This window comes from Periophthalmus magnuspinnatus, chromosome 7, assembly GCF_009829125.3.
Source record: "Periophthalmus magnuspinnatus isolate fPerMag1 chromosome 7, fPerMag1.2.pri, whole genome shotgun sequence".
In the NCBI taxonomy this organism is placed as follows: Eukaryota; Metazoa; Chordata; class Actinopteri; order Gobiiformes; family Gobiidae; genus Periophthalmus; species Periophthalmus magnuspinnatus.
Window position 1 is genome coordinate 25,890,111 of NC_047132.1, and position 25,157 is coordinate 25,915,267.

The 25,157-nt window shown below is 39.5% G+C and overlaps 1 protein-coding gene across 6 annotated transcripts; it reads right to left on the reverse strand.

The window, feature by feature from the left end:
• Window positions 1–139: 139 nt before the first annotated feature.
• On the reverse strand, window positions 140–24,981 carry fmnl3 (formin-like 3). 6 transcript variants are annotated; one of them, XR_008648746.1, is made up of 27 exons: window positions 24,451–24,981; window positions 14,442–14,525; window positions 14,034–14,114; window positions 13,872–13,948; window positions 10,963–11,046; window positions 10,453–10,602; window positions 9,161–9,269; window positions 8,672–8,748; window positions 8,140–8,233; window positions 7,633–7,707; window positions 7,444–7,554; window positions 7,215–7,364; window positions 6,559–6,660; window positions 6,045–6,390; window positions 5,680–5,775; window positions 5,478–5,602; window positions 5,202–5,404; window positions 4,828–5,131; window positions 4,670–4,750; window positions 4,450–4,579; window positions 4,212–4,372; window positions 3,959–4,060; window positions 3,401–3,493; window positions 3,187–3,310; window positions 2,498–2,608; window positions 2,063–2,106; window positions 140–1,302 (listed from the first exon to the last, which is right to left on the reverse strand). XR_008648746.1 is itself a non-coding variant. In XM_033970052.2 (26 exons), the coding sequence occupies exons 1-25, from the start codon at window positions 24,562–24,564 to the stop codon at window positions 2,069–2,071; spliced, it is 3,111 nt and encodes a 1,036-aa protein (XP_033825943.1). In that variant the 5' UTR covers window positions 24,565–24,981; the 3' UTR covers window positions 140–1,302; window positions 2,063–2,068. The 6 variants fall into 6 exon arrangements, 3 of the variants coding, with proteins under 3 accessions (XP_033825943.1, XP_033825941.1, XP_033825942.1); XR_008648745.1 differs by having other exon boundaries at window positions 2,063–2,608; XM_033970052.2 differs by lacking the exon at window positions 2,498–2,608.
• Between the last annotated feature and the right edge of the window lie 176 nt (window positions 24,982–25,157).

Below are 25,157 nucleotides of genomic sequence, written 5' to 3' on the forward strand. Positions count from 1 at the left end.
AGAAGTTCTTGGCAAAGAACACAGTATTAAAACCTGCTGACTTAATATTAACTAAAGTATCAAAACGTGCAAAATAAAAGCATTAAGGTGTGACAATTGCTTGTCTAATTGTTGCTCCATCTAAAATTATACAGAAATAAAACTTTTAGTTACAATATTTATTTTTAAAACAAAGTGTCATCTTGATGGTCAATATAATCTGTTTAAAATAAAATGATTGGAATGTACATTCATATCAATATCCATTGAAACAATAGTGTCTCATTTATGTTAAACCCAATAGTGTTTTACATGTCCCTTTGTGTCTGCGCACACAACACAGGATATTGCCACAAAACAAGAGTTTTATAGAAAGTCAAGCTAAACATCCTTCATCCACCACCAGACCTACTGTGTAATTCAACAATATCTGAATGAGAACAAGTAGTCCATGTTTTCTTCATTTGTCACTCTCCAAATGTCACTGTGATGCATGACGGAAAGTGTTGTCAAAGTAAAAAAGAAAAAGCATTCAACATGTGAACATGGCACAGAGCCATGTCATTTTGAGCTGCAAATCACACATTTAAAATGGTGAGCTTTTGAAAAGCTTACATTTGGGTTTTCAGTCTTTGCATATTTGAAGTACATTAAGACAAAAATGTATAAGGCAATAAAAATATAACTATTGACAGAGAATTATGGCTGACTTGCATGACATAACACTGTTTACACTAAAGGCACTTTTGACACAAACATGACATCTGATATACTGTATTTTGGCTTTGCTAGCATGTTTAAATATCTGTAAAATACAAAGTAATTGAGTGAATTGAATTGTGTCAAAATGTTTCAAAGCAGTGTCAACACTTTAACGTTTTAAGATGAACATCCCAGCAGCAGTGTTGGCATCTTCCCTTGGTGTGTCCTGCTAAGAACTGCATATTTTAGTAAATTCCATCTTGGAGGCAAGAGAGCACTTTTTCTGCTGTGTGGTCCCACAGCCAGTTCAGTTTTTTAAAATAGTTAGCTCATGGGGGAGAAGAAAGACTATTGTGTCTCTGCAATGATTCCTCTTTCCTTAAAGTGGCTTAGAAGGGCCTCTATAAATAAATAAATTACCCAGCAGAAAAAGGCCTGTGTGGTGTCCTGTGATCTGCATCCTTGTGTTGCATATGGACCACCAGAAAGCACAGGGAGGAAGAGGGTTATGGGCAGGATAAGTCAGGGCAGGTGGTATAAGTATCTTTAAGGCATTTTAGGGTCTCTTCCAACCACTCCGGATCAGTGCGTCAGCTCGCAGGAAGGGCTGGCTTCGGAGATCTGTGAGTGTGCAGGGAGACAGGGGGACACACATGTTAGAAAACCAGCATAAAAAGTTAAATTACAACATCTGAAAAATAAAATTGCACTGTATTATTTGCATATTTTTAGTTGCAAGTAGACTAGTAAACTTGACGATTGTACATATAGTTATTGTGACATTCCCAGGACGCAGCATCAATCAATGGTTTGGGAATGCCAGTCCATAAAATAGTATAATTAGTACTGGCACAGAAGTTTGGTAGACAGGCTCTAGTGTCATAATTGGTTTGAATACTATCTCAGCCTGTTGACCAAAGTGCTGTGTTATTACATTTAGGACATACACCACATGGATAACAAGTGGGAAGTAGACACTGGACAACATGCAACACATATGGTACAGGGATGATGATGGTGAACAGCAAATGCATTAAAACATTAGGCCATTTTTGTAATGCAATGGAATATTTATGAATATATTAATATGGTTTTAAAAGGCTATTATGACAAAAAAACACAAATTAAATATAAAGTAATAATAATAATAATAATAATAATAATAATAATAATAATAATAATAATAATACAAGTCAAAAATATGATAATGTGTTTTAAAATGTTGTTTTAGTTAATTGTATTGTAAAGAATATTGCTGATTTTTTAAATGTTTTATTTTGCATTCAAAGCAGTAGCTTAAGCTGACATAACTGTAGCAGCAGACAACAGCTGGAAGGCCAAGCAGGAGGCCGGTGTTGAGCCGAGCTACTACCTTTCTTACCCTCTCTTAGGAGTGGAAAATACTGTCATTTATCTTCTTTTGAGCTGGAGGAGTGGAACAAAAGGTGGTGGATGAAGAAAGAAGAGTGAATTATTAGTGGGAAACACCAACACCGTACAGGTTAGTCTCAAAGGCAGTGGTCACCATAAAAAGCCAAACCTCTTTCGTCATTTAAATGAACTGCTTCAAATGACTTTACCCTCACTTATATTCATATTTTAATATAAGCAGATTGTTTTCAAAGTCGTATACTATAATTGACTTTGTTTAAAGACGTTTGGCTCTCTCCTATAATAAAAATAGGAGGGAACAGAAGTGACACAAATAACCCATGGCAGCCCACGTTAGTTGACAGAAGATATAAGATGTGGTTGATGTTTTAAGGGGATCATGCGGCATGCACAGGGGGCAGGAGGCATACTGGTCCTGGACAACCTTGGCATAGGGGACAGGGCTAGCAGTTGGCGTCGTCACAGAGGTTGGCTTCACAGAAGAACCGTGAGCCGCGTTTAGCAGTGCGGGCTGTGAAGGGCACGCTCTTCAGTACTGGGGGAGGAGGGCGGAGGAGAGAGAACAGGTCATATCTAAGACAATGCATTTAGGATTTATGGTCCACCTTCATAGATCATACATTTTAAGGTCATAACATGTGGTCCTATTTTTTACTATTTATTACTCTAACTATATACGTAATCAGATATTAAACTAGACTTTGGATGGAGGGAATGTAGACAGTGGGACAACCAAAACATTTCCATATTCCATCATTGCTCCTCTTTATGCAGAACTCTAGGCATATTGTGCTACAGTATTTAAAAACAATACTAGGCACTATACTTCTAGAAGTCTGTATGTAGAAAAGCCTACATTGTATTTGCTGTAGTATATACAATATAGCGGGTATTTGGTGCTTAACTGGCTGTACATTGCAGCTGTGGTTGCAGACGACTCGTCATGGAATAACTAATGATTGCTGTGCTCCAGATGTGCTGGTGTCTGGACCACATAGCACAAGGTGCACTGCAGTGGAGCAGAGCAGTGAATAACTACAGTCATCTTGGATCTGCGCCGTGAGGGGCTCTTGTTGGCCACATAAGGCCTGTTAAGGGTCCTGCTTGTCCCACCTGTGATGATGTCCTCTATAGTGCCATCTTTCCCCTCATAAACAGGTCGGTGGTCTTTCGCCTGTCGCCTGCGCAGCTCTGCGATCAGCTCCTGCTGCTGATGCCTCTTCTTCTGAGCCTGGACCTGCACCAGCAGAGGGCACCACAATCCTTCAGAGCACACTTCTGAGATATTCTGAGTAACCAGTGTTTATGTAATTTGATTTTGCTGTACCTTAGGGTCTTGCTCTTTAGCCTCCTGAGCAAGTAACTTTTCCCGCATGGCTTGTTCCTGCTTTTTTTTCTGTTCGTTCTCCTCCACTGCATCCTGTCAGGAAAGGTTAAGACAGCGTGTCAACCAAAAGCCAAATTTAAAGTAGGGTATGTTTCATTGATTAAGGAGAAATAAGATGAAAAATATATTGAAGACATTGAAGTTATCTCTAGAAATATTCTCATTTTCACCACAGATTAAATTATTCTAAGAAATCTATGCAGTGGACACTGACTTGAGCAGGTCCCATAAATCCTGAGTAAGAACAATCTAAGGAAATGTGCAGTGTGTCAGGGCAGGGTGGAGGCAGGACTGGGGCAGAGACCAGTCTAAACACCACAGCTGCTCCACCGTCAGACCCAGCTGGCCCTTCCTGTTATTTGGCTGCTGACTATGACCACGTCCTGCTTTGCCCTACTGTGCTTCAAATGACACATCCAAATTGCAACAACAAGGACGACTGTAACAACTAAAGCGTAAAGTTTAAACTATAAATTAAGTTGATCAGTGAGTCCTTACCTTGTAAGCTTTGATAAACCGCACAAACACAGGGAAAAACACAGAGGGTGGAGTCGTCTTGGCACTCTCTCCAAAGTAGTTTACCACATTGTTGAAGGCTTCCTAGAATAGAGCAGAAGACAGGACCAAGGTGGAAGCCAGTTTGTAAATACTGTCAATTCAGAAATTGTTACAGATCGTTACAGAAGAGCGCAGCTGTTTTTGTCAGGTTTTGCCACAGATTAGCGAGATATATGCTTAGATGACTTTATACCTCAGCCGTCTTTGCATCCCTCTGCAACTTGTCCAGCTGTGTGTCACTGGCCTGGAGAAATCCTTTGAGGACAGAGTGATCATGAAGACTGCACTCTCTTCTGATCAGATCCATGCCTTTTCCTAACTCCCGCACATCAAGCAAAACATTCTCCAAGGAAACTACAGAAGCAATGGCGGGAATACAAAAGGTCGATTAAAATTTTTCCATTATATTTTCTTGGTATATCAGATCTTACCTGCTGCTGCTTTATCAACAAAGTGCAGTTCATTGTAGAAATTTGCCAGTTCTGGATACTTTTCTTTTACAATGAGTGCGATGTAGTGTAGCAATGTCATTTTTCTATCTGTAGACTTAGTGTCCAATAGCTATGAAAGAAGAGTGAAATTTGACCCAAAGTTAGTGAAAGCCATGCACAGGTAAACAGGGTTGTGCTTTTGTGCTTAGTTGAAACTCACCAGATCTAAACTTTGCAATTTGAAACCATAAACACTCCCCCGTTTGCTGCTGTTCATGTAATTTCCCAAGGCTAGGATTATCTGTTGTAAACAAACATATAGAATGATATGGATAAAGAATAATTACAAAGAAAATACCAAATAAATGCAACTCGTACCTCAAGCATTCTTTTCAACTTAGGCGACGATTTCACTGAGCCTGAAGCAGCAATGATGGCATTCAACTGTGGCGTAAGCATGTTGATATTATCGGCAAAGTTCCCAACAAATGTGATAATGTTCATTCTCTGTGTGAGTCTCTCGATCTTGCTGAACAAAAGCATGAACCGGTCTTCGTCTGCCAGTTGATCCAGTGGTCTTCTCTCGCGTTCATACTGTCGCAATACTTTTACCTCTCCCTCGGTGGGCAGGAAGCGCATTAGGCACTCCACAAAGTCCACTGGTAAGGCCTTAAGATCAAATCTGGACAGACAAAATTAAAGTTAGGAGCAGAATATAAAAGCTCTTATATATATGCTTAATAAATACATACTTCTCTATTGCTTTACAGATCTCCTCGGTTGTCTTGTTGGCCTTTCGTAATGTGATGGCAAGGTTTTTAGAGCGGTTTGCATCCAATAGAGTAACTTTATTTTGGGCTTTCTGGGCTACCTTACTCTTTGTACAGGAAAGATCGACAACAGGACCCTGAGCTCTTGTTTTGAATAGCTCCTCAAACTTCTCTAGGTCAAGCTCCTAAACAGAATAACAGCACATTATAGGATCCTCCTTTGAAATTATGACGGGAAATTGTTTGTGATCTTTTCACCTCAAGCACACGTTCATCATCGATCTCATTGAAGACTGTGCCATTGATTTGATTGGGCTTCAGGGCAGTCCAGTTAAACACAGGAAGGCGGAACTTTGTTTTAATTGGTTTCTTTATTTTGATGGCTTTAGGCAAAAATAAATATTATCAATAATTATAACGAAGGTACATATGCTTTTTAATCTCTTATTCTTTACCTTACCTGATAAACCAGTGCTGAAAATGACTGAAGGAGAGGTTCCAGGCAAAGGAGGAGCAAGAGGTGGAGGTGGTGGGGGAGGAATTGGAGCACAAGGTCCTGGAAGAAATACAGATATACTTGATCAAAACAATATGACCAGAACAGAGCTTTGTTTTGTGAAGAAAACTTGTTCATTGCTTTTTGACATGTGCACACACAGGAAACTGTTTATTTCCTTTTCCTGTCCGGGCCACATAGCCCTGGCATGACCTGTCACCTCCGTGGCATACATTAACAGAGAAAAGGAATGAGCCTCATTAGACGGAACTATGGTTCCGGTTTATGTCTGGTATACCAGACATGATGAAGTGACTCATGTGCTTTACCTATTGCAGAGGGGAGTGGAGGAGGGGGAGGTGGTGGAGGTGGTGGTGGTGGAGGAGCTTCACTGGCAGGTGGTAGACTCAGGTCTGGACCTCCTGGTTCAGTGTGGGGCAGTGTAGAGCCCAAAGACAGCTGCCCAATGTTGCCTAGAGGAATCGCCGCAGGCCCCACTCCCAATGGCTCAATGGAGATGTCTCCATCAGGCTTCTTGTGCAGGCGGATGGTGCCCTGCTGCTCTAGCTCCAGCAGACGCCTCTCGATGTTGAAGTGCCTTTGAAACGCGGCATCCTTCTCCTTGATCACTCTCCTCAGGGTGGTGACCTGGGTGTTTGTGAACTCATATGTCTCCTGCACAGTCACCAGGGGGGGATAAAGAGCAAAAGACAATGACAGAAAAGGCTAAAGAAACATCCTGTTTCCCACTGACCTGATTTACAAACAGAGCAATTTAGCAAGAAGCTATACAAATGTAAGGCCAACAAAACAATAGCTCCTCCCTGGAGCTATAAAACTCACCCGCACTGCCTGGAGTTCCTTATCCTTTAAAATAAGCACCTTCTCCAGGTCAGCTACCTTCATCATTGTCTCATTCTCCACCTCCAGAAGCTTTTCTGTCACCTGCAAGATACAAAAGAGATGGATATTCACATGAAACTGCAGTGTGGGCATCTCCCCTAGATGCACTCTCCCTCTCCCCTATACACCGCATCATCAATACGAAATAGGATATGATGAGCAGCATGACACAGCATAAGGATGAGATGAACTGGGTTTGTGGATACATTTTAAATACATGTTTCAAAAGAATTCACATGGATTCCAGGCCTCCTCCTGCATTCCTGAGCCTTGAGAGAGGAGTTTGTTTTGAAATTCTTCAAATGATGTCAGGCCTGCCTACGACCTCTTCATGTGGAGAAGTTCTATGCAAAGCAGTGTGGGATACAAGGGCAACTCCCAGAAAGAATGAGACAGAATGAACAATGTAAAGATTGTTACATATTTCTGTTTACATACAACTGAACGACTGGGGGTATGTTTGAATTTTTTAGCAGAGTGAAACATAGTAAATACTGGGTAGAAATGGCTCAGTAAATAGGCTAGCAGCTGCAGCACAGCTATTATATTACTGAAACCATAAACAGTGCAGGTGCTTCGAATGGGTGTGGTCTTACATGGGACAGGTGCTCTTCCAGCTCCTCCACTTTTTCAAGAGCTGCATTCTTTGTCTCTGCATCTTCCAGCAGACCTCCCACGTCAAACACATTATCCAGGTAGGCCTGTATCTGAACTGAGAGCTTGTCACTTTCTGTATGCTTACATTTCTGGGGAAAAAAACAACCAGGAATTATTTAGCACATTTATACATGACCCCAGAAGAAAATACTCAGGATCCTTCCATACCTCCAAGTAATCATCTAGTCCTAATTTGGTGAATTCAAACTGCAGATGGACCCTAAAGTTCATGTCCTCTACAGAGTGGACCACAATGTTGATGAACTGCATACAGGCCACCTAAGACAAATGCAGACTTCAAGTTACACATTTATCCCAAAGTCATTTATTTAGACTTTAAATAAATATATTTCCCACCATGAAGTCAATGTTTCCCTCTTCTCCACGGAAATAATCCATCAGTCGCTCAAACCGATGCTTCTCCTTGCACACCTACAATGTAATAGTGGTATTTTGTTTTAGCTTATAAATTAGAGAACATACCTATTAATTGGAAAAAGTTGTCATGAGACAAAAAAAATGTTTTTAGGTCATAGTTTCGTTGAATTTTGACAATAATTCAATCAAACTATGAGACCCGGGTTTTGACTATTTTCTCAGGGACTATAGGCTGAAGGGTAATGTCAGTGTTTTAGACAAGGCCAACAGACACCGTGAGCAGATATTGGTACTTCACTGGTTTCCATCAGGGGCGTGATCCTTACCAATGTTCAAGGTTGGCTCACATCTGGGGTACTAATGAGCCCAGTCACCACTATGGAGTTTCACAATTTAAATCCCCCACTTTACTTTTGTCTACTACCACAGTACTTGCTTACAGCATAGTAATAAAAATACATATAGCAATACATATTTTTTTATCACCTCTTTAAAGTTGTCAAATGCTGAAAGGATGATTTCATGTCCACCTCGAACCAAACATACAGCAGCCAACAGCTCAAGGACTAAAGCTTTTGTTCTAAAAGAAAAAAAAGCTTATTAGTTCATGGTTTGAAATATGAATAATTAAATGTTTTGAATGAATAACTGGGGCATAGCATTTGGTCAAAAGTGATTACCAAAGTCCTGTGAAATATAATAGTGTGAAAAAAAAAATCCGACATGAAGGGCGTAACTGAAGAAATGCTGAAGAGCAGTCTAGGAGTTAAGTAATTAAAATTGTGTATGTCTTTTAGTTTACTTATTCATTATGAAGTGATCAACGCCTGTGGTTTACCATTAATCCCTCTTTAGTAAACAGTCCTTTTAACAGCCCCACACAGCCGCTTCTGATCCCTGAGTTAAGAGCGAGCTCCATGGAGAATGAAAAGCATATCATATGAACTGGCTGCAGGCTTTCCCCATTGTTTGACCCAGTCTCAGTGTCTACAAGGAGAGGGGCCTCAGCAGCTCCTACCTCGAGTTCTTGTTGTTCAGGCTCAGCGCTATTTCATTGACTGCATGTGCATGGGACATCACCATATTGAAGCCATACTGTGAAGACACAACAGGATGTGGTCAGAAAACTTAGCACCACACTGCATTATATTCATAGAGCAAACACCTTAATACTTAATGCCAATTTTGATGCCACAATGGTAATAAAACACACAATTTTTAGACAATATAGACAAGTTTTCAATACAAAAATATTATGGCCTTTACTAGTTCTGATATATTAATCAAGACCATTTTAAAAATCATTCAGGTAGGATGATAGCCCTCAGTATCAGTACATGTTCAGATAGTTTCATAATTAGTTTTAGTATTCATTAGTATCTGGGTATGGATCTTTTAACCCTAATGAAGAGAAAACAAAACAGTACAATATATTGTACTTGTACTTTATTTTTTCCAGCTTTGCTTATAAATCAATATATGTGAGAGTAACACAGTGCTTTGATACCTGGTAGTTCATGATGGCTCGTAAACACATGATGCACACATGCACGTCGTCTTTTTGGCTCACGAGGCGCGAGTTCTTGATGGTTTTGCTGTTTGAAACTGAGCCATAGCTGCAACACATGGAATTAGTTAATGCCTGATAATGAAGCATGGACTGGAGGACTACTTCAGCTTCTTAGTGATTTATTCCTTTGACTTTGAGTTTGAAAGGGTGTTTTTGAAATGTGACACAGAAAGTTGCAAGGGAAAGGAAAGAATGAGCCCTGACAGAAAAATCATAGATGGTTTTTGAGGTTACAGATGCATTATGGGAAACGGCTGACTTCTGCTGCTGTCAACAGAACCAGTTCTGTGCCGACACTCACCCCATGCAGTAGTGTTGTTGCATAGTCACAGAGTGTATTTAAAAGCACCGTATAAAATTGGTTTTACGGCAGAATGTGGTAGGGCATTTTAAATGAATACACTTCTTAGATACAGCAACATGCATGAAATTCAAATATGTAGTCATTGCTTTACTATGGTCTGTTACATTTACTTCAGTTTGGCATGATTTTACTTTTTAAAGCCATAAATAAATACATTTAATACTATTATACCTTACAAACCAGCCACAATAACTTATTAGAACCTCTAGTTAACCAAAAAGACCTATTTCAAAATTAAACCACTAACACTCGGTTTGAGTTGGATAAAAATGGATTTGTTTAAGAAATCTGAACCAAATTATATTGATTTGGTACTCGTATACTGCAAAATTCATGAACCTACGAATTTGAACTTTCAGAACAAACAATATCAATTCATAATGAAAGGGAAAAGCTAAAAGGAAATCTCTGACATGATAAGAAACAGACAAAGTATTACTGGTGATAAATACATTGTCATTTTTTAGTTTTCATGCTCAGCCTAGATTTCATAGTATCTTGTATGTATAAAATAGATTAAAAAAGAGTCAGGATTGCCCAACAAATGCTTCACCTCACAGCTGGCTTTCATCTCTCACATCTGGAGGAGCATTTACCAAAAGGATCCTGAGCAAAAGGTCGCAGACTTCAATTTTCTATCTGTGACACAGCTCAATGCTTTGATTGAATTTGTATAGAGTGAGTGGTTTGAGGTCAGAATAAGGGTCAGGGCTGCCATATCAGATAAATAACTACTCAAACAAAACAGTCATGGTCATTGGATAGCTGGATAGCATAAACCAAACAAGTATGAAACATTCAAGGTTAGCAAAGCATGTAGTAGGGAGCATGGATAGAAGCAGGACAAAGCTTTGCAGATACGTACCGAAGGACAGACTGACGGGCTGAGCGCACCAGTGTGTTGCAAAAGGGTTGAGTGCTTGTATTGTGCAAGTCTTCAATAGACCTGCTCCATGATCTAGACTTGTCCAAAAAGCCATCCTCCCCACCATTCTCCAGCCCCTCAAAATCCAACCTGCGTGGCCACAAACAAGGAAGCCAAAACAGAGGCACCGGCCGAGGGAAGAGGAGACAAGCAAGAGGGAAGTTAGTTTATAGCAGCCTGCCTGAGGTTATCACAACTGTCTTCAAGCTGCAGCACCACTCAAAGCTGAGGTATTTAAGCAGCACACTGAAAACATCCGCCCGGCATCACACCACAGTTATATACATTGCAGCATATAAACATAAAGAGGAGGCCCAGAGCAAGTTTAAGATGTACAAGCAGCTCATTAGCCCAATGTTAAACCACCATCTGTGTCCACATCCTCATAGGAAAGGCAGGGCTGAGGTCTGAAAAGGTGTGTATGCAATATGTTTGGACAGGAATACTCACATGACTGCACACTGGGCAAAGGAGAGGTACTCCACCAGGATGTCTAGGCCTCTGTTCTCATCGTTGAGGAACTCCCTGACCCACCTGTGACACACAGAGGAGACAGATTTGTGAGAGGGATATCCGTAGCTCTGGGTTATATGAACCAGAATAATTTTGGTGGGCACTGTTATTTTAATCACAAACTGTTACAAATAAAAAAACACTATTTAAAATATCTATCTAAATACTTTTTTGTTGATGGGTGTCACCATAAATCAGTTGTGACAATAGCTCAGTGTTTGTCCACTGATCTGAAGATTGGCGGTTCAAATCCGGCTCTTGACTTAAACATCATTGGTTGAGTGGTCAGATCTACTGACACACAGATTGGCGATGTAATTCTAGCTCCTACAGATGAATACTGTCGCTGTGTCCTTGGGCAAGACTTGGCTGTATGAATGTATGTGTGAATAGGTGAGTGGTTCCTTGATGTAAAGCTCTTTGAGAACTTAAAGGTGGAAGAGCACTATATAAAAATGTGACCATTTACTAATCACGACTAGTTGACTATAAAAAATAGTTGTGTTTTTCTAATCATAATCATTATCTGGATTATACAGACTCTAAAACACAAATAAAATACCTTTTGAACAAAGAAAATTGCATCACTCAATCAACATGTTATAAAAGCTTTTAATTAATAATAGTATATTCTTTACAAGCTACAAGCCTTCAGTCACCATATTTTGACATTTAGTTGGTTGATAATGTATTTTAAAAGTCTCAATGTACAATAAAAATAATCTACTAATGGCAAAAATGATCACTGACTAGTCGGCTACTAAAATAATCATTAGTTGCAGCCCTATTTTTGTCAGAAATTCCTGGTGCTCTCTTTATATATACATGTGAAAGAACCAAGGACTCACTGCCTTACAACCAAACATGGCTGAATTGATCACAAGTCTGTAAATACGTTTTTCTCCCAAAAAAATAAATAAAAATAAAGTAGACACTAAATGCATCGTGATGGTATGACCTGTAATACAAAACAGGGATCACAGCACAGCTCTTTCAATTTGTTTTGGGTTTTATGACAGATGCCCTGATAACCCTCTCCATTTGTCCAGGTTTGTACTAACACACCGAGCTATAACCCCCCCAGTAGCTCATACGAATACTGAATACATGAATACTCTTAATTTATTTGTCGATGTTTAGAAGTTTTAATTGATAAAATAATAGTGAACATTGTAAAGTGATTAATAGCTTAAGTCAAACTAATTGTGTGGTCATGCTTATGTTCCAATAGTTTCCAGGTTAGAGTGAGAGCGGAGACTTCACATCTGACATACATTTTGTCTAAATCTATGAAAACTAGGAACAGAACTATAATAAGCTGCAGTTGGCTTTTGGGGGCAGCATGGAAGCAGGTTTTCTTTTTGCGTATTGAGCAGAGTTTCAAATTTCCTTCTTGTTCAAATCCCCTTTCTTGGGAGCCCGAAACATCTCCAAACATAGAAATTCCCATTGCAACGATAGAAAGAATGCAGAGCAATATATGATTAGTAGTGCTCAAGTAGTCCTCACAGTCAACAGTGTGTAATCTGCCGCCCCCCCCACCCCTCTACCAAGTCTATTCACCCACATTTCTTCTTTCAATTTTGGAAGTAGGAATTGGGGTAAAAGGTTCTCAAAATAGCAACAGACGACCTGCAAGCAAATCAGACAGGAAAGTAATCAGGAGCTCAAATCAGGAGGCACAGACAGGCGAGAGGGGGACAAAGAACTGCAACAGGAGAGGAGAGAGAGAGGGGGGCGTTTCCGGTCTACCACCCCCACCGCGTCCTGCATTTCTCAGCTTTCTGCTGCCTGCAATGCTTCACTTTTTCCCCTAAATTTCCCCCAACTTTTCCCCAACTGGTTGCTATTTCAGATTTCTTGGCAAACCCAGCCTCAGAAATAACACAGCAGAAAATACCCATGCGCGTACAATAAAGCAGCATCTGTTATATGTAATTCTCACACAGTAAAGGGTTTGGAAAAATAGGCTGATGTTGTATTTATATTTGTGGGAATGGGTTTAGAAGCACAAGCGCCACAAAATTGGTAGCAGTAGTGGCGGTTGTAGAAAGAGTAATGTTACTTGCATGATATGACAAAACTTGTGTCTAGAAAGTTTGTCAAAAAATGTTTCACACAAATTTGCTGGTTTAAAGTACAAAAAGATCTAACTTGTGTGGACTGAGTTTAACACTGGTGAGGTTGGCTTCCTGTTCTCCTGGCATACACAACAAAGCTTCCTGCTCAGTGCGTTTCGGGGGATGTGTACAAGACAGCACAATAGCTACCATCTGGGTATTATAGACAGCAGTTCTATGAAGTGGAGCTGGCAAAACAGAACAATGGAGGAACACTGGGCACTGCCAAATGTGTTCCTGCAGCAACAGTAAAGGTGAAGACAGGGCCATTTTTTACACAAATAAACCGTGATCATCTTTCCTTAATTAAAAAAAAAGCCTGTGTCAGAGGTAATTAAGTTAAGTAAAAATAGGGTTGTGCAATGAATCGAATCAAATTTAGATCCAGTTTCAACTTGTCAATGATCAGCTTGAGTTTTTTTAATCGAGAGGTCAAATTTCTGTCAGTACATGCATGTGCTTTGGTGCTGATATTGAGGACTACATTTGTTTGTTTGTAAATTTTGGATTGATTAAAAGCTTGTCTTGTTTATGTTCACAGAATTAACACTGAATGCCATTTAAGTGACTTGGAAGGCAGCGACACAGTTGGTAGGTGTAGAACTAAGGAGGCATTAAATTAGATGTAATAATTGTATTTGGCCTAGTTGTGTCAAAATGATAGATTCTGGAGTAGATTTTCATAGTTCACTGATTTTTATGAATGAACAGATGTTATGTAAATACCCAATGTGGTTCGTCCTTAGAGATATCTCCAGTTCCCTCAGGACTTTGGTCGACTCCTGCACCCGCCTCCGAAACTTCTGCACAGATCAACACAGTGGAGTAGTGTTAAAGTTATAGTCCAGATGTTCTTTGGGGAGACATTGAATTTTGAACTTGCCATACCTTTCGCGTGACGCCAGGGTCTAAGTATCCTCGCAGTTTCTGGATGTATGTGTGAGGGGGATTTTTGACCTGGAATCTCTCCTAAAGTACAGATAAAGACGGTGGTATAGACAAATGTCATGATAAACTACATGTATCAAAAATAAGGATGCTAAAGTAATGATAATAAATATGCAAATATGAATATGTACAGGGTTTATGGGGTTTATTTTTTCTCTTTGGTATTTCCCCATCTTTCACAACAAATGTTCTCCTATTGTGCAGTGAGACATATGATTTGATTAGGGGCTTTCCATTTTTATGAAGCTTGAACAGTCACTAGAAAAACTGGCATGTGATTATTATTTATAGGTTGTGCTTAACTGTAAAAGATATATTTGTATATCCATGTATATTATTTGGGCTTACCTGGTCACAAATGAGATCCCACTTCTTTTCATTGTCATATTGTCGAAGGAGGCGGGCCTTATCCGGAGGCAAGTTCATAGAATTCTGAAACACATGAAAATATATTCTTACATTTCCTCATTACACAATTTCTGTATTTTTGCATCACTGCCTCAAGTGCCTAGACTAGACTTATATATATATATATATACACACACACACCAGTGGCGTCAACCGCAGAGCACAGACAAAACTGCGAGGACTTGAAGCATGACCTCACTTCCTGTGTTGATGCTTTACATCCTGTTGCAGGAGGTGATCTGCATCTTTTTTGTGAACTCTTGTGTCTGTGCTTTTTTAGGTAACTGTTTGTATCCACCACAAAAGCCATAATCTATAAACATCTGTCGTAAGTGGCCAGTGTAATTTGAAACTAGATCACTATATCAAGCAATTCGGCCATTCACTTTACAACATTTTATCTTTCATAACTGTAAATATGACCAAACATTTAATAAGTCACTTCCTTTATTTAGCTGAAAGTGGATAAACAAGATTTAGTTGTAATAGTTATTAAAAAATAAAATAACTCAAATAAAAATAAGAAATTACGCTATAAACAAAAAACGCATAGGCCTATAATTACTTCAAATGATAAATAAACACATGATAAAAGCTGCATTGGCTCTACTACTACTACTACTACTACTACTACTACTACTACTACTACTACTACACACGTGGAATCAATCATCATTTCTGTCTTCACAACACCTCACTGATTTCACACTTCTCACCAGTATCTATAGCTCACTGCCAACACCTTATCCCCTCTGACCCAGGACAGCCTGACATGATGACCAGCTCTGGGGGAGTCAATATTTCATGAATGGAAACTGGTTACTATAGCAACCGCTCTGATTGTTGTTGTTGTGGTTCCTTTGCTCCACCCTAAATGCATTTCTCAGTCAGTCAGCACATAATGAATCAGGAGTCAGTTGATATGATGATGACTCTTTGACACATTTGTACTGTCACTATATTTTAAAAAGATTAACAATTGTAGCAATAGCTGTCTAGCCCGGATTACAAGTGCTGTCATATGATATGTAGCATAGAAGAAGAAGAAACATGGGTACCAGATGTCCAGAATTAGAGCAAGAATGTGTCTGTTTAAAATACTGATTCATAGTCTTTTTGTATTTATTTATTTTTGTTTTGACACTCACATGCGTTTCCCATGGGGCCTCTTTACCTTCAGCTCAGCAGCCCTTGGTAAGGTCACACCAGGAAGTAAGTGAAGGAAAAATCCCTAGGTGCCTGTCCCCCATAAATCATAGTGTTTTACAAACATTTAAAGCTAATGATTCATCATGTTTCTATTTATGCTGGACACAGAGACGGAAATAGTTGGTGGGACACTTACTAAAAACCTACAGTTACTAAAAATAAATAAAGTAAAAAATGAAGTACCTATAGGTGGCTTCTGGTACTATACTTTTATCACCCTCAAGATCATTGTTTTAAAGATCATATGACATTTGTTGATTTGACAAAAGTGCATCTTTGTAAAAACTATTTGGATTCTAATCAGAGTAGCATCTGCACAGGCCCCCAGCCCAGCCAGCCTCTTTGTTTTCCAATCATGCATATAAACCAGCACTGTGGCAAAAGCAGCCATAGGAGGGGTGGTTTGTATGAGAGTAATTGAGCAAAACGAACATTAACTGTGAAATTCAAGGAAAAACATAATTAGCAGTTCATTAATCCAAAAGTTGCAATGTTTTTATACAGTAATTTCTGCCAATAGTTTATTATTAAAATATAAACAAAACAAGGTGAAGACCATGGGGTATGTTTTCTTTCTGCCAAGATTTGGGTAATTTGAGCCCACTAACCCAATTAGGCTAATTGCATTTCACTTTCTCCCACAGAGATACAATCAAGTACTTCCTGTATTTAGATAGAAGGCTTAAAGTAATACAAGAAACTCCTTTGCAATACTGAACTGAAAAATCTTGTATAATTGGCCAAAATGTTGTTGTTGCCACTGTGCCCAGATACCTTCCCCTCTCTGTGCCTCTTCTTGTTTGACCTGAGACTAGTTTGGGACAAAAGATTGAATGTGACGCTTTGTTTTGATTTGGTGCTGTGCCATTTCTGTCCTTTGACATTTGAGCCATGTTGTTGCTCTCATAGAAAAGGACCCACAAAGGCTGGTGGTAGGCAGGGTCTGCGTTTGCCTCCTGGTGCTGTTAGAGCACCAGGAGTTACACCAGTGCTCCACCGGACAAACTGGTTCTATTATTGACTTCATCAGGAGATTCAGGAGACAGGAAAGACTAAAAATTGTTCTTGTGGTGTACTAAAAGTAAGCTATATATAATTATTTTTTTCATGGATGGTCATTACCATGTTTAGATTTTGACAGAACAAAAAAGAGAAATTTTAGTGATTTTTCAGTGACCAATTGCACAATTTGGCCAAATGTTTCATATCCAGTCACAAGATACACTTTCATCGTGTCAAATAATCCAATGAAAAGTGCATTTGATAAAAGACAATGGATCCTATTTGCTACTTTTTTGTATTTATACCAGTCTATAATAACACCCAATATGTAGCTAAAATGAAAACAACATTTTAGCAAAGCAAAGTAAACAACGTTATCAACCTGGTGAGCACAAAAGAGGTTTAATGGGTTAGGTTGGAGGTTAAGGAGGCATGAGGAGTCCCAGAGAGATCTGCACTTAAGTGATGCATTGGACCAGTAAAGGTCCAGAGCACCAACACTGAGTCTGTCATGGCTCTGTCCACGCTTCAGAGAGACCAGGGCAATTCCATCTGCCCCAAACCTGACAGCACCCTAATCCCACCTGATTTAGTCCTGTCCCAAACCACAGTCTGAGATCCTGGGAGCTGAGGAGGGGAGTTCACAGAGAGACCATTAGGGACCATATCCTTTTGGGCTGTTGGCCTTTAGTTGTTAAGTTGATGGTGTCATACTTATTCAATCTTTTTATTAATCAACAAATTACTTTGGGGGATTATAAGGATTTATAAAGTCAACAGCAAAGTATGGAGTGAGTAAAATGGTGAGATGTTTTTATGGTTACAGGAAATTTGTCCTCAGCATTTGACCCATCCTTTAATGCTGCTGGGGGCAGTGGGCGCAGCAGACGTCATCAGATCTTACACTTAAGCACTGCTTACTTGTACTTTTCTGTATGTTTTGCATTGACTCTCATGAGCTTGTGTGTCTACAGTCTAAACAATTGTATAACTTCTTTTATCAGGTGAGTTGAAACTATAGTAACCAGCTGCCTTTTTGCAATGCATCCTCTAACCCAAAGAAACAAGGTAAAGGATAAGAAGACATGCTGAGAAAAGAGGTTATCGCAAAATCAATTACACATACATATTTTGTCCAAAAATAAAATTTAAATACATTTTTAAAAACTAAACAGTGCTAACTACATCTTTGTTGACACTTTTAGAGATACCACCAAATAGCTCCTCTGTGCTGTGTCAGTGGGTTAGGGGTCCAGGCTCTATTCTTCACTATCTCGCATGTGTTTACAAAGGCCAGACTCAGTTGTCATCGGCTCAAAGTGAGAGGAGGGGAAGGAGTGGGTGTTCAAGAGATGGACATGCTGCAATTTAGACACAAAACCCAAACTACTGCAAGCTGAGAGGACAGTTCATTACACTGTATGCAGTATAAAGTATATACATTTTATAAACATTTCTTACATTGAAAAAGATGTATTCCTATTTTTCATTTCACTTTGCATTCTTTATAAATATAATCATACTTTGGTTAGGCTCAGTACATAGTGGTATACAGAGTACAGTGACTCAAGAGCTAGGCGCATATAAATATGATTAACTTTCAGCAGTAGACGAGCTTCTGATGCAGTAACTGGTGTGAGGGAGCCTAGTCACTGATCCCTATCAGAGAGGGAGGCCAGTGAGGAGGCAATGAAAACACAGTCAAAATGGCTCCTGGAACGGCAGTGTTTTCTCTAGTATGTTCTTTAGCAGATCACATTTTAGATTTACATATATGATGAGAAACAGGTGGGGTACATATATCTCTGCAAGACATCAAACTAAAATATAAATGTCCATCCATAGGGACTATCATCATTGCTTATAATATTCTTATACATAGGTTATATATATCTTTTGCACTTTCCGCTGCCTCATTCCCGGTGTTGCATATTCCAGTTGTTCCCAAACTGTGGTGGAACGCAAATACCTCTTTATTTTGAATATTTGTTTAATGTAGAGTTAATTTTATCCCCATTTATTCCCTGCTTTGGGTTAGTCGTTGGTTATAACTACTATATAAAGTATAGTCTCCGATTTTAGGAGACTACTGTTTTTGACCTGGTTTAGTGCTAGTTTAGACCTACTGTTTTAGACCTGGTTTAGATCTGGTGTTACCAGAGACCAGATATTTTCTTAGGTGGTTCTTGGTATGAAAAGTCTGAGAACCACTGACATATGCGTCTGGCACATGTTTTATGTCAGTTGTGATGCCCTTCCTGACAAACCCAAATGCAGACTTGGGCCATACATACCCTGCCCTGTAACACTTGGGATAGGTTTTTTATGTCATCTTAGGTAATCTAATAAATGAGGTCAATCTTTTTGTCAATATGAATCACATTATTATCTCATTTCTGACATAATTTTGCCTCAGCGGCTTTTTATTAATGAAATGTCAGCGGACCTATTGTCTGTGTTCCTCCATACTGAAACACAATAGGAGGAGACAGGATGAGAGCTAAGGGGACTTCCTATACTCTTTAGGAAATCAACAAAACTGGTCTGGAGCATGGATATTTACCAGCATACGTAATATCAAAAGTACAGAATACAATTGAACTATAGACTTTTCAGCTCAAAGGTAAATAAGACAGAAGAGGGTGAGAAAGTGATGTCCCCTTTTCTACTCATGGACACATGATCAGTGTGTTGCTCTTGTGTGTTGTAATCTAAACCAGGCAAACCAGCATCTCCCCTGAACAAAGGTTTTTTTTCCAGCATGCAGCTTCACTCCGTCCTTAGCCACTGGTGCTCTGTTTACAAAGGAAGTGCTAACTGATCATGTAAGAACGCTGGTTTATTTTAGATGTAAACCACACAGACCAACAACGTAATTGAAATGTTAATTGTGAGTTTTGTTTTTAGTGAAAGTACTGAAATATTTAGCAGATGAAACTATTGTGTTTACATGAAATCCACATGGCTGTCTGAAAACATGATAAAGGTCTTTCTCATCTCCCATAAACCCTAGACTACAGCTTTTCATCACTTTCCCCTAAAGCCCCAACATGACAACAGCACATAAATAGCCAAAAAGTTTGGGTTATACATTAAAGAAGAATCAATGTCCTTGTGTAGTTGTTTACTTGGCAAAAAGCTTGTTATACTGAAGCATTATTATTGTCACAAAGCTTAGTAAGTGTAGTCTATAATAAATAAAGTACAACATCTGTATCTAAATATGTAATGAATAAAACAAACAACAACTAAATATTTTTGGGAAATATGGACAATTAGCGATGAATCAGTAAAGTGGACATCCTGTTTGTTCAGTTTTGTGCACACATTCAGGGCTGTGGGACGCCCCGAACAACAGCCCATATTCACTGGGAATGTGAGGAATGTAGGTACATGAATGCCTCAATAACTCACAGTGCAGGCCTTTTAACTAAGGGCCCTGTTTAAGACATGAAGGTCAACAGGAGAAGACAGGGGATAGTCCACAATGTAACAAAATCTGCAACAGATGAAAAAACAGAACAGAAAAACAAAACCGAAAGTCAAGGATGACAGTTCACAATGACACAACCTAGTCAAGTGGCATGTGTCTTCAGGCCAATGTTGTGGGAAATTTGGTGAAAAATATCAAGAAAGAGGAAGTCACCATAATTATATTTCAAATAAATAAACAAACATCCTTTGTTTTCTTTGACCAGGCATAAAGTGGATCTTCTGAATATTGTAAGAGGGCCACAAAAGTCAGCTCCATTATGAACAACACAGAACCTCTGTGTGCAGATTGCAGAAAGAAACCATGTCTAAATCTAGCTGGAAGTCTCCATTCTTTTCACGCATCAGCACCAACAACTGTTGAGAAGAACTTTGAAACAAGCCAAAGTAGTGATAAATTATACAAATGTTCATTGGGCAAAAGGAAGCAGCATCCAAATAAATAAAAGGTTTAATTATTCATTAGAAATCGATTTCCATTAAGCACTAAGGATAGAACTTCCACTACAAGTAATTTGAAAACTAAAACTTTGCCATAAAACTCCAGCCAGAGACTTGTAGATATTCAGTCTATTTTAAATATAGGCCTCTGTCTGCTTTTTTTTTTTTAAATTTACATAACCTGTTGGAAGCAAGAAAGTCATTTGTAATTTTCCCATGGCTCAGCCCTAGTAAAGTAAATCGCATTAAACATTTTGGTGTTGTGTCAGCCACATCTGCTCTGTCACGGCCCTGACCTTTGCTTTCTCAGATGTGCGAGTGGGGAAAGAGCATGCTCTAAAACTGCCCATAAACTGCAGCCTGAGGCCAGAGAGAGCCAGGTGGACAGACTTGTGCCTAGCTCCCATTGCATTCTGCCTTAAAACCAAGTTAACTGTGCACACTTAAGTTCAATAATCTCCTGCTTCCTGATACAGAGGGTGGGTGGCCAGATTTAACACCGCTCCAATGTATAGATGTCACCACTTCTTAGTAAGCAGGGGTATGTGTGAGAAAGGGAGGGGTAGACATTTAATAGGTTCATAAATAAAGGCGAGCATTAAACAAATAAAACTGATAGGGTGCCTAATACACACAGGGCACAGCTTGGCGGCATTAGTTCCAGCTGAGTGGCACATATCAGACAGTGCTGCTTTCTTTAGGCTACATTCATCAAGGAGGACTGATGTCAGACATGGCTGGGGTCCCCTTTGTCAACATGTCTGATTCAGCTAACCTCTTCATTTGCACTGTTCCCACCAAATAGGCACAATGTTTGCCAAACAATAAGATAAATTAATTTCAAACATTGTTGTTGAGACACTAACAGATATTCTCAAAATGTAATGATAACATTTCAATACATTTGTATGGTTATTTCTTTGGGAATACCAAAAACTGAATGTGACTTGATGTGAGTAATGTAAAGGCCCACAAATGCATGATGCAACTTGATGCAACTTGAGAAATATGAACAAATCCCTCAACAGGATTTGCTTTTTGTTCAAATAAAACCTAAATGTGATGATGCCGTTTGCTGTTAAAATGTTGGTAAAGTCATAAGAGAAACTCAAAACAAAGGCAAACTGCCAGTTCAAAGGGAATTTTCCCTTCAGAGTTCTCATGTGGCCTCAGAGTAGAACAGACCACAGGAATCCAGTGCTAGATTGGCAGCATAAGGATCTTTGAAAAAAGATCCAGGGGTAGATGAAGGAGATAGATGCATGTTGAAAGTGCCACTTACTATATCATATTTTACTTTAAAGGACACAAACTGTATAAGGTGCAGTCAAGTGTTCTGTAGCTCAGATGTTCAACTTGGATTTGAAGCTTTAAAACTCAAAAGCTAAATAATATTTACAGTAGATAGACGAGTCAAAGGAAGCTATAATGTAGATGGTACCGACATATAATTTCATAAGTAGTCTTCTATTTGCAAATGCATGTGAGGTCTGAGCACATCCATATTATAGTAATGACATACTGTGCAACAGTGTGCAAGAGCACTAGGAAGGGATCCACGGCATCAATGCAATTTCCTCAATAAACTGAGAGTGAAGAATGCCAAGCACCCATTTCCACCTCCAAAATACATTTAAATCTGTGTGTAAAGCTGATGCCTTTTACACATGCAGCCAGACAGACTTGTCCAGGGGATTTTATTATAAAAATCCATAGTCTACGGGGTCTCACCTCTCTATTGCAGTAGACCATCTACAGTGGTCCTGTAAAAGGCATTAGAGTGTAATGTCACCCATGACGTCATTATGCTGCCACTCCAGTGGGACGTCTGGAACTGAGTCCCACCAATCCAAGCAGACAGATTTGTTTCCTTTGTCAAGCCCTTATGAAACAGGAAGTAAGGCTATCCAGCGAAGGGGAAATTACGCATGTCTAAATATCCATTTATGGAACATATTTCATTTGTTGTTACAAGGCCAGAAACATCCCACTAACCCTGATGGCAGATTTAACAAAGAAGGATGCTCAAGTCAGAGTCCCTTCCACTCATAGCCCTGCTGGATTCTGAGGTTAGATGTTTTCCTGTACCTCAGTAAAAGTAAGAAGAGTCCAAAGAAATCTATTGTGAAGTTAGAAGTTCAAAATAAATATCTTTCCCACAGAATAAATGAAATCAACGGAAATTATGACACAGCTAAGTGGGGTTTAAAGCTCTAACTTGGTAGAAATCTTCTGCTGTGCATGACAGAGCATAATAATAGGGATTACATTTGCGTTGCTGCTGTGACTGTTCCCTTCCATGACACAGATTAGAAAAAAATATGCCAGGTTTATTTTCATGGGAAAATCATTTAGACATTTGTCATGTGGAAAAACCTTTCAATAAAGTGAAAATACTGTCTTTTTATTACCACCCACGACTATTGTGGGTGAAGAAAACGACACAAGACAGGCCATTACAGCAGGCACAGTATTGTAGTACAGTGTATAATTGTCATAATGGTGGTGGCTTAGCGCAGCAGTCAACAAGATGTCTGAAAGGCCACTCGCTGGGCTGCCTTCTTCATGAGAAGGGCTTTACTTTGGATCATCCTGGCAAATAGCAAGTAATGGACTCTTGCCAAAAACATGGAGGGTCCCACAGTAATGAAGAATGGGGCACACTGTCTAACACAGCAGAGATCCAGGTCCACTTGATGTTTGATACTGTAATTAAGACCTTAAGCAGATTAAATGTGTGGGTGTGGTTAAGTTTGATTTTGGAATAAGGGGCACAAAATAAGCACCTTTGTTACATAGACAGGCATGTAATGATCATGAATGTATTGTCTGTGCATGCAAGTGTAGGCAATGGTGAATATTGGGAAGAGGGTGTTTGAATATGGTTTGTTTAAATTACAACAGAGCCAATAAACAAAAAGAAGAGTACAAAAATGTGTCATCTAATGAAAATATACAGTCTTAACATTACCAAAGTATATTTGTATGAGTCGCATTATTAACTTGAGGGCAGCACTTTAAAGTTCAAAAACAATAACAAAACATTTGAGAGAAACTCCATAGTGCTCATGATACTGTAACAAACATATTATGGCACAAGATGGCTTGTTTTACAGTACTACGGTATTTTAATTAAGGCAGTCCCTTGTTGTGGTGACCCCTCCTGAAATGACACTTCAGTAGATTCTGTGAGAGTAAAAGTGGGTGTTGACTGAGCTCATTATTACAAAGCGCTTAGACAGCTCTGATGTTAGAGTTACAGGCAGAGGAAAGGGAGGGGGCGCTGTGTATGGTGTGGGAGTTTTGGGGGAATTCAGAAAATGCTGTCTTCAAATAAGACCAATAATTTGAAACAAGAATGCTTCTGATAAATAGATCAACAATGTTAGCCTATATTTCTGTCATTTTTAAAGCACACCGCCTGATGCTGTCGCCTGTGTTACCAAAGACTTTTCATCTCTCAATACCCCCGCCCCACGTTTTAGCACGCTGCGCTCGTAACATTTGCCACTTGAGCCAAACGCTGAGTTGCCTGACTTCTGAGAGACAAAAGAACCACAGGAGAGAAAAGAGGGGGGCAGCGGGAGAATGAGGGGCGGGACGGCTCTGCTCTATCCATTTGTAACATCGGCTCCTCGTAATGGACCATAAACACAGACAAGCATCACAAAACACTGCAAAAGTCACATGCTGTCATCACAGTTTCTGGACCAATCAGGCCTAGAAGAATATTAAACTCAAACACAATTAAGATTAAGATTTTGTCCCCATAGCCACAGCTCTTGCAGCCGTAGTATCAACTTACCAGAACAATTGCAAATTTCTCCTCCAGCTCTGTGGGGTCAGGCATAGGCACCTTCAAAGGCATAATATGATGCTTCATTTCTGACTGACCGTCTACACTTTCTATATTTCCCATTTTGTTCAATTAGTTTTCCAATAGTTTCGTGAAGCGCTTCCTTTCTGTGCGCCTTTTCTTTTCGTGCGTAACGCACGAGCGTCCCAGCACCAGATTCAACAGATGGTTCCGAACAATACAATTTTCCAGGGCGAGAAACAAAGTTTTGTGTTTGTGTCCCAAAATGCCATTTATGTCACACGCTTTGGGTTTACAGTGTTTCCACTGTATTTTCCATCCAAAGTTTGTCTAAAAACTCACAATAAAAGTCCATATCCACTGTCTCCAATGAAGTTCTTCTGCTTTTCCTGGCCAATCCATCACTTTCAAATGAAAAATGTGATAAAATGCCGACCAAAGTTAATTTAGCCTCCGCTTAACTTTCTTGGCTTCAGCGTGTTTCCATTCATTATTGTTGTGTGATCCTGATTAGACTTTTTGCTTGTGCCTCCACTCAAGGGGCCGGGTTCCCTCTACGTCCCGCCCTTTTCCGGGGGAGTTGCCGCTCCTATTGGCTGAGAGCACTGTCTATATTTGTACCCTCCCTAGATCAAAAACACATCTGCAGGAAGAAAGCCCGCATGCAGCTGCACGAGTTAGCGGGGCTTTGTGAC

What these genes read in the sequence shown, in the direction of transcription:
- fmnl3 (XM_033970050.2), bottom strand. Translation starts at nt 24,564, where the DNA reads ATGGGAAATATAGAAAGTGTAGACGGTCAGTCAGAAATGAAGCATCAT. An exon ending in GGGATCTCATTTGTGACCAG is followed by an intron (nt 14,115 to 14,441) that starts GTAAGCCCAAAT and finishes TCTGTACTTTAG; the next exon opens with GAGAGATTCCAGGTCAAAAA. An exon ending in GGGATGCAAAGACGGCTGAG is followed by an intron (nt 4,061 to 4,211) that starts GTATAAAGTCAT and finishes GCTCTATTCTAG; the next exon opens with GAAGCCTTCAACAATGTGGT.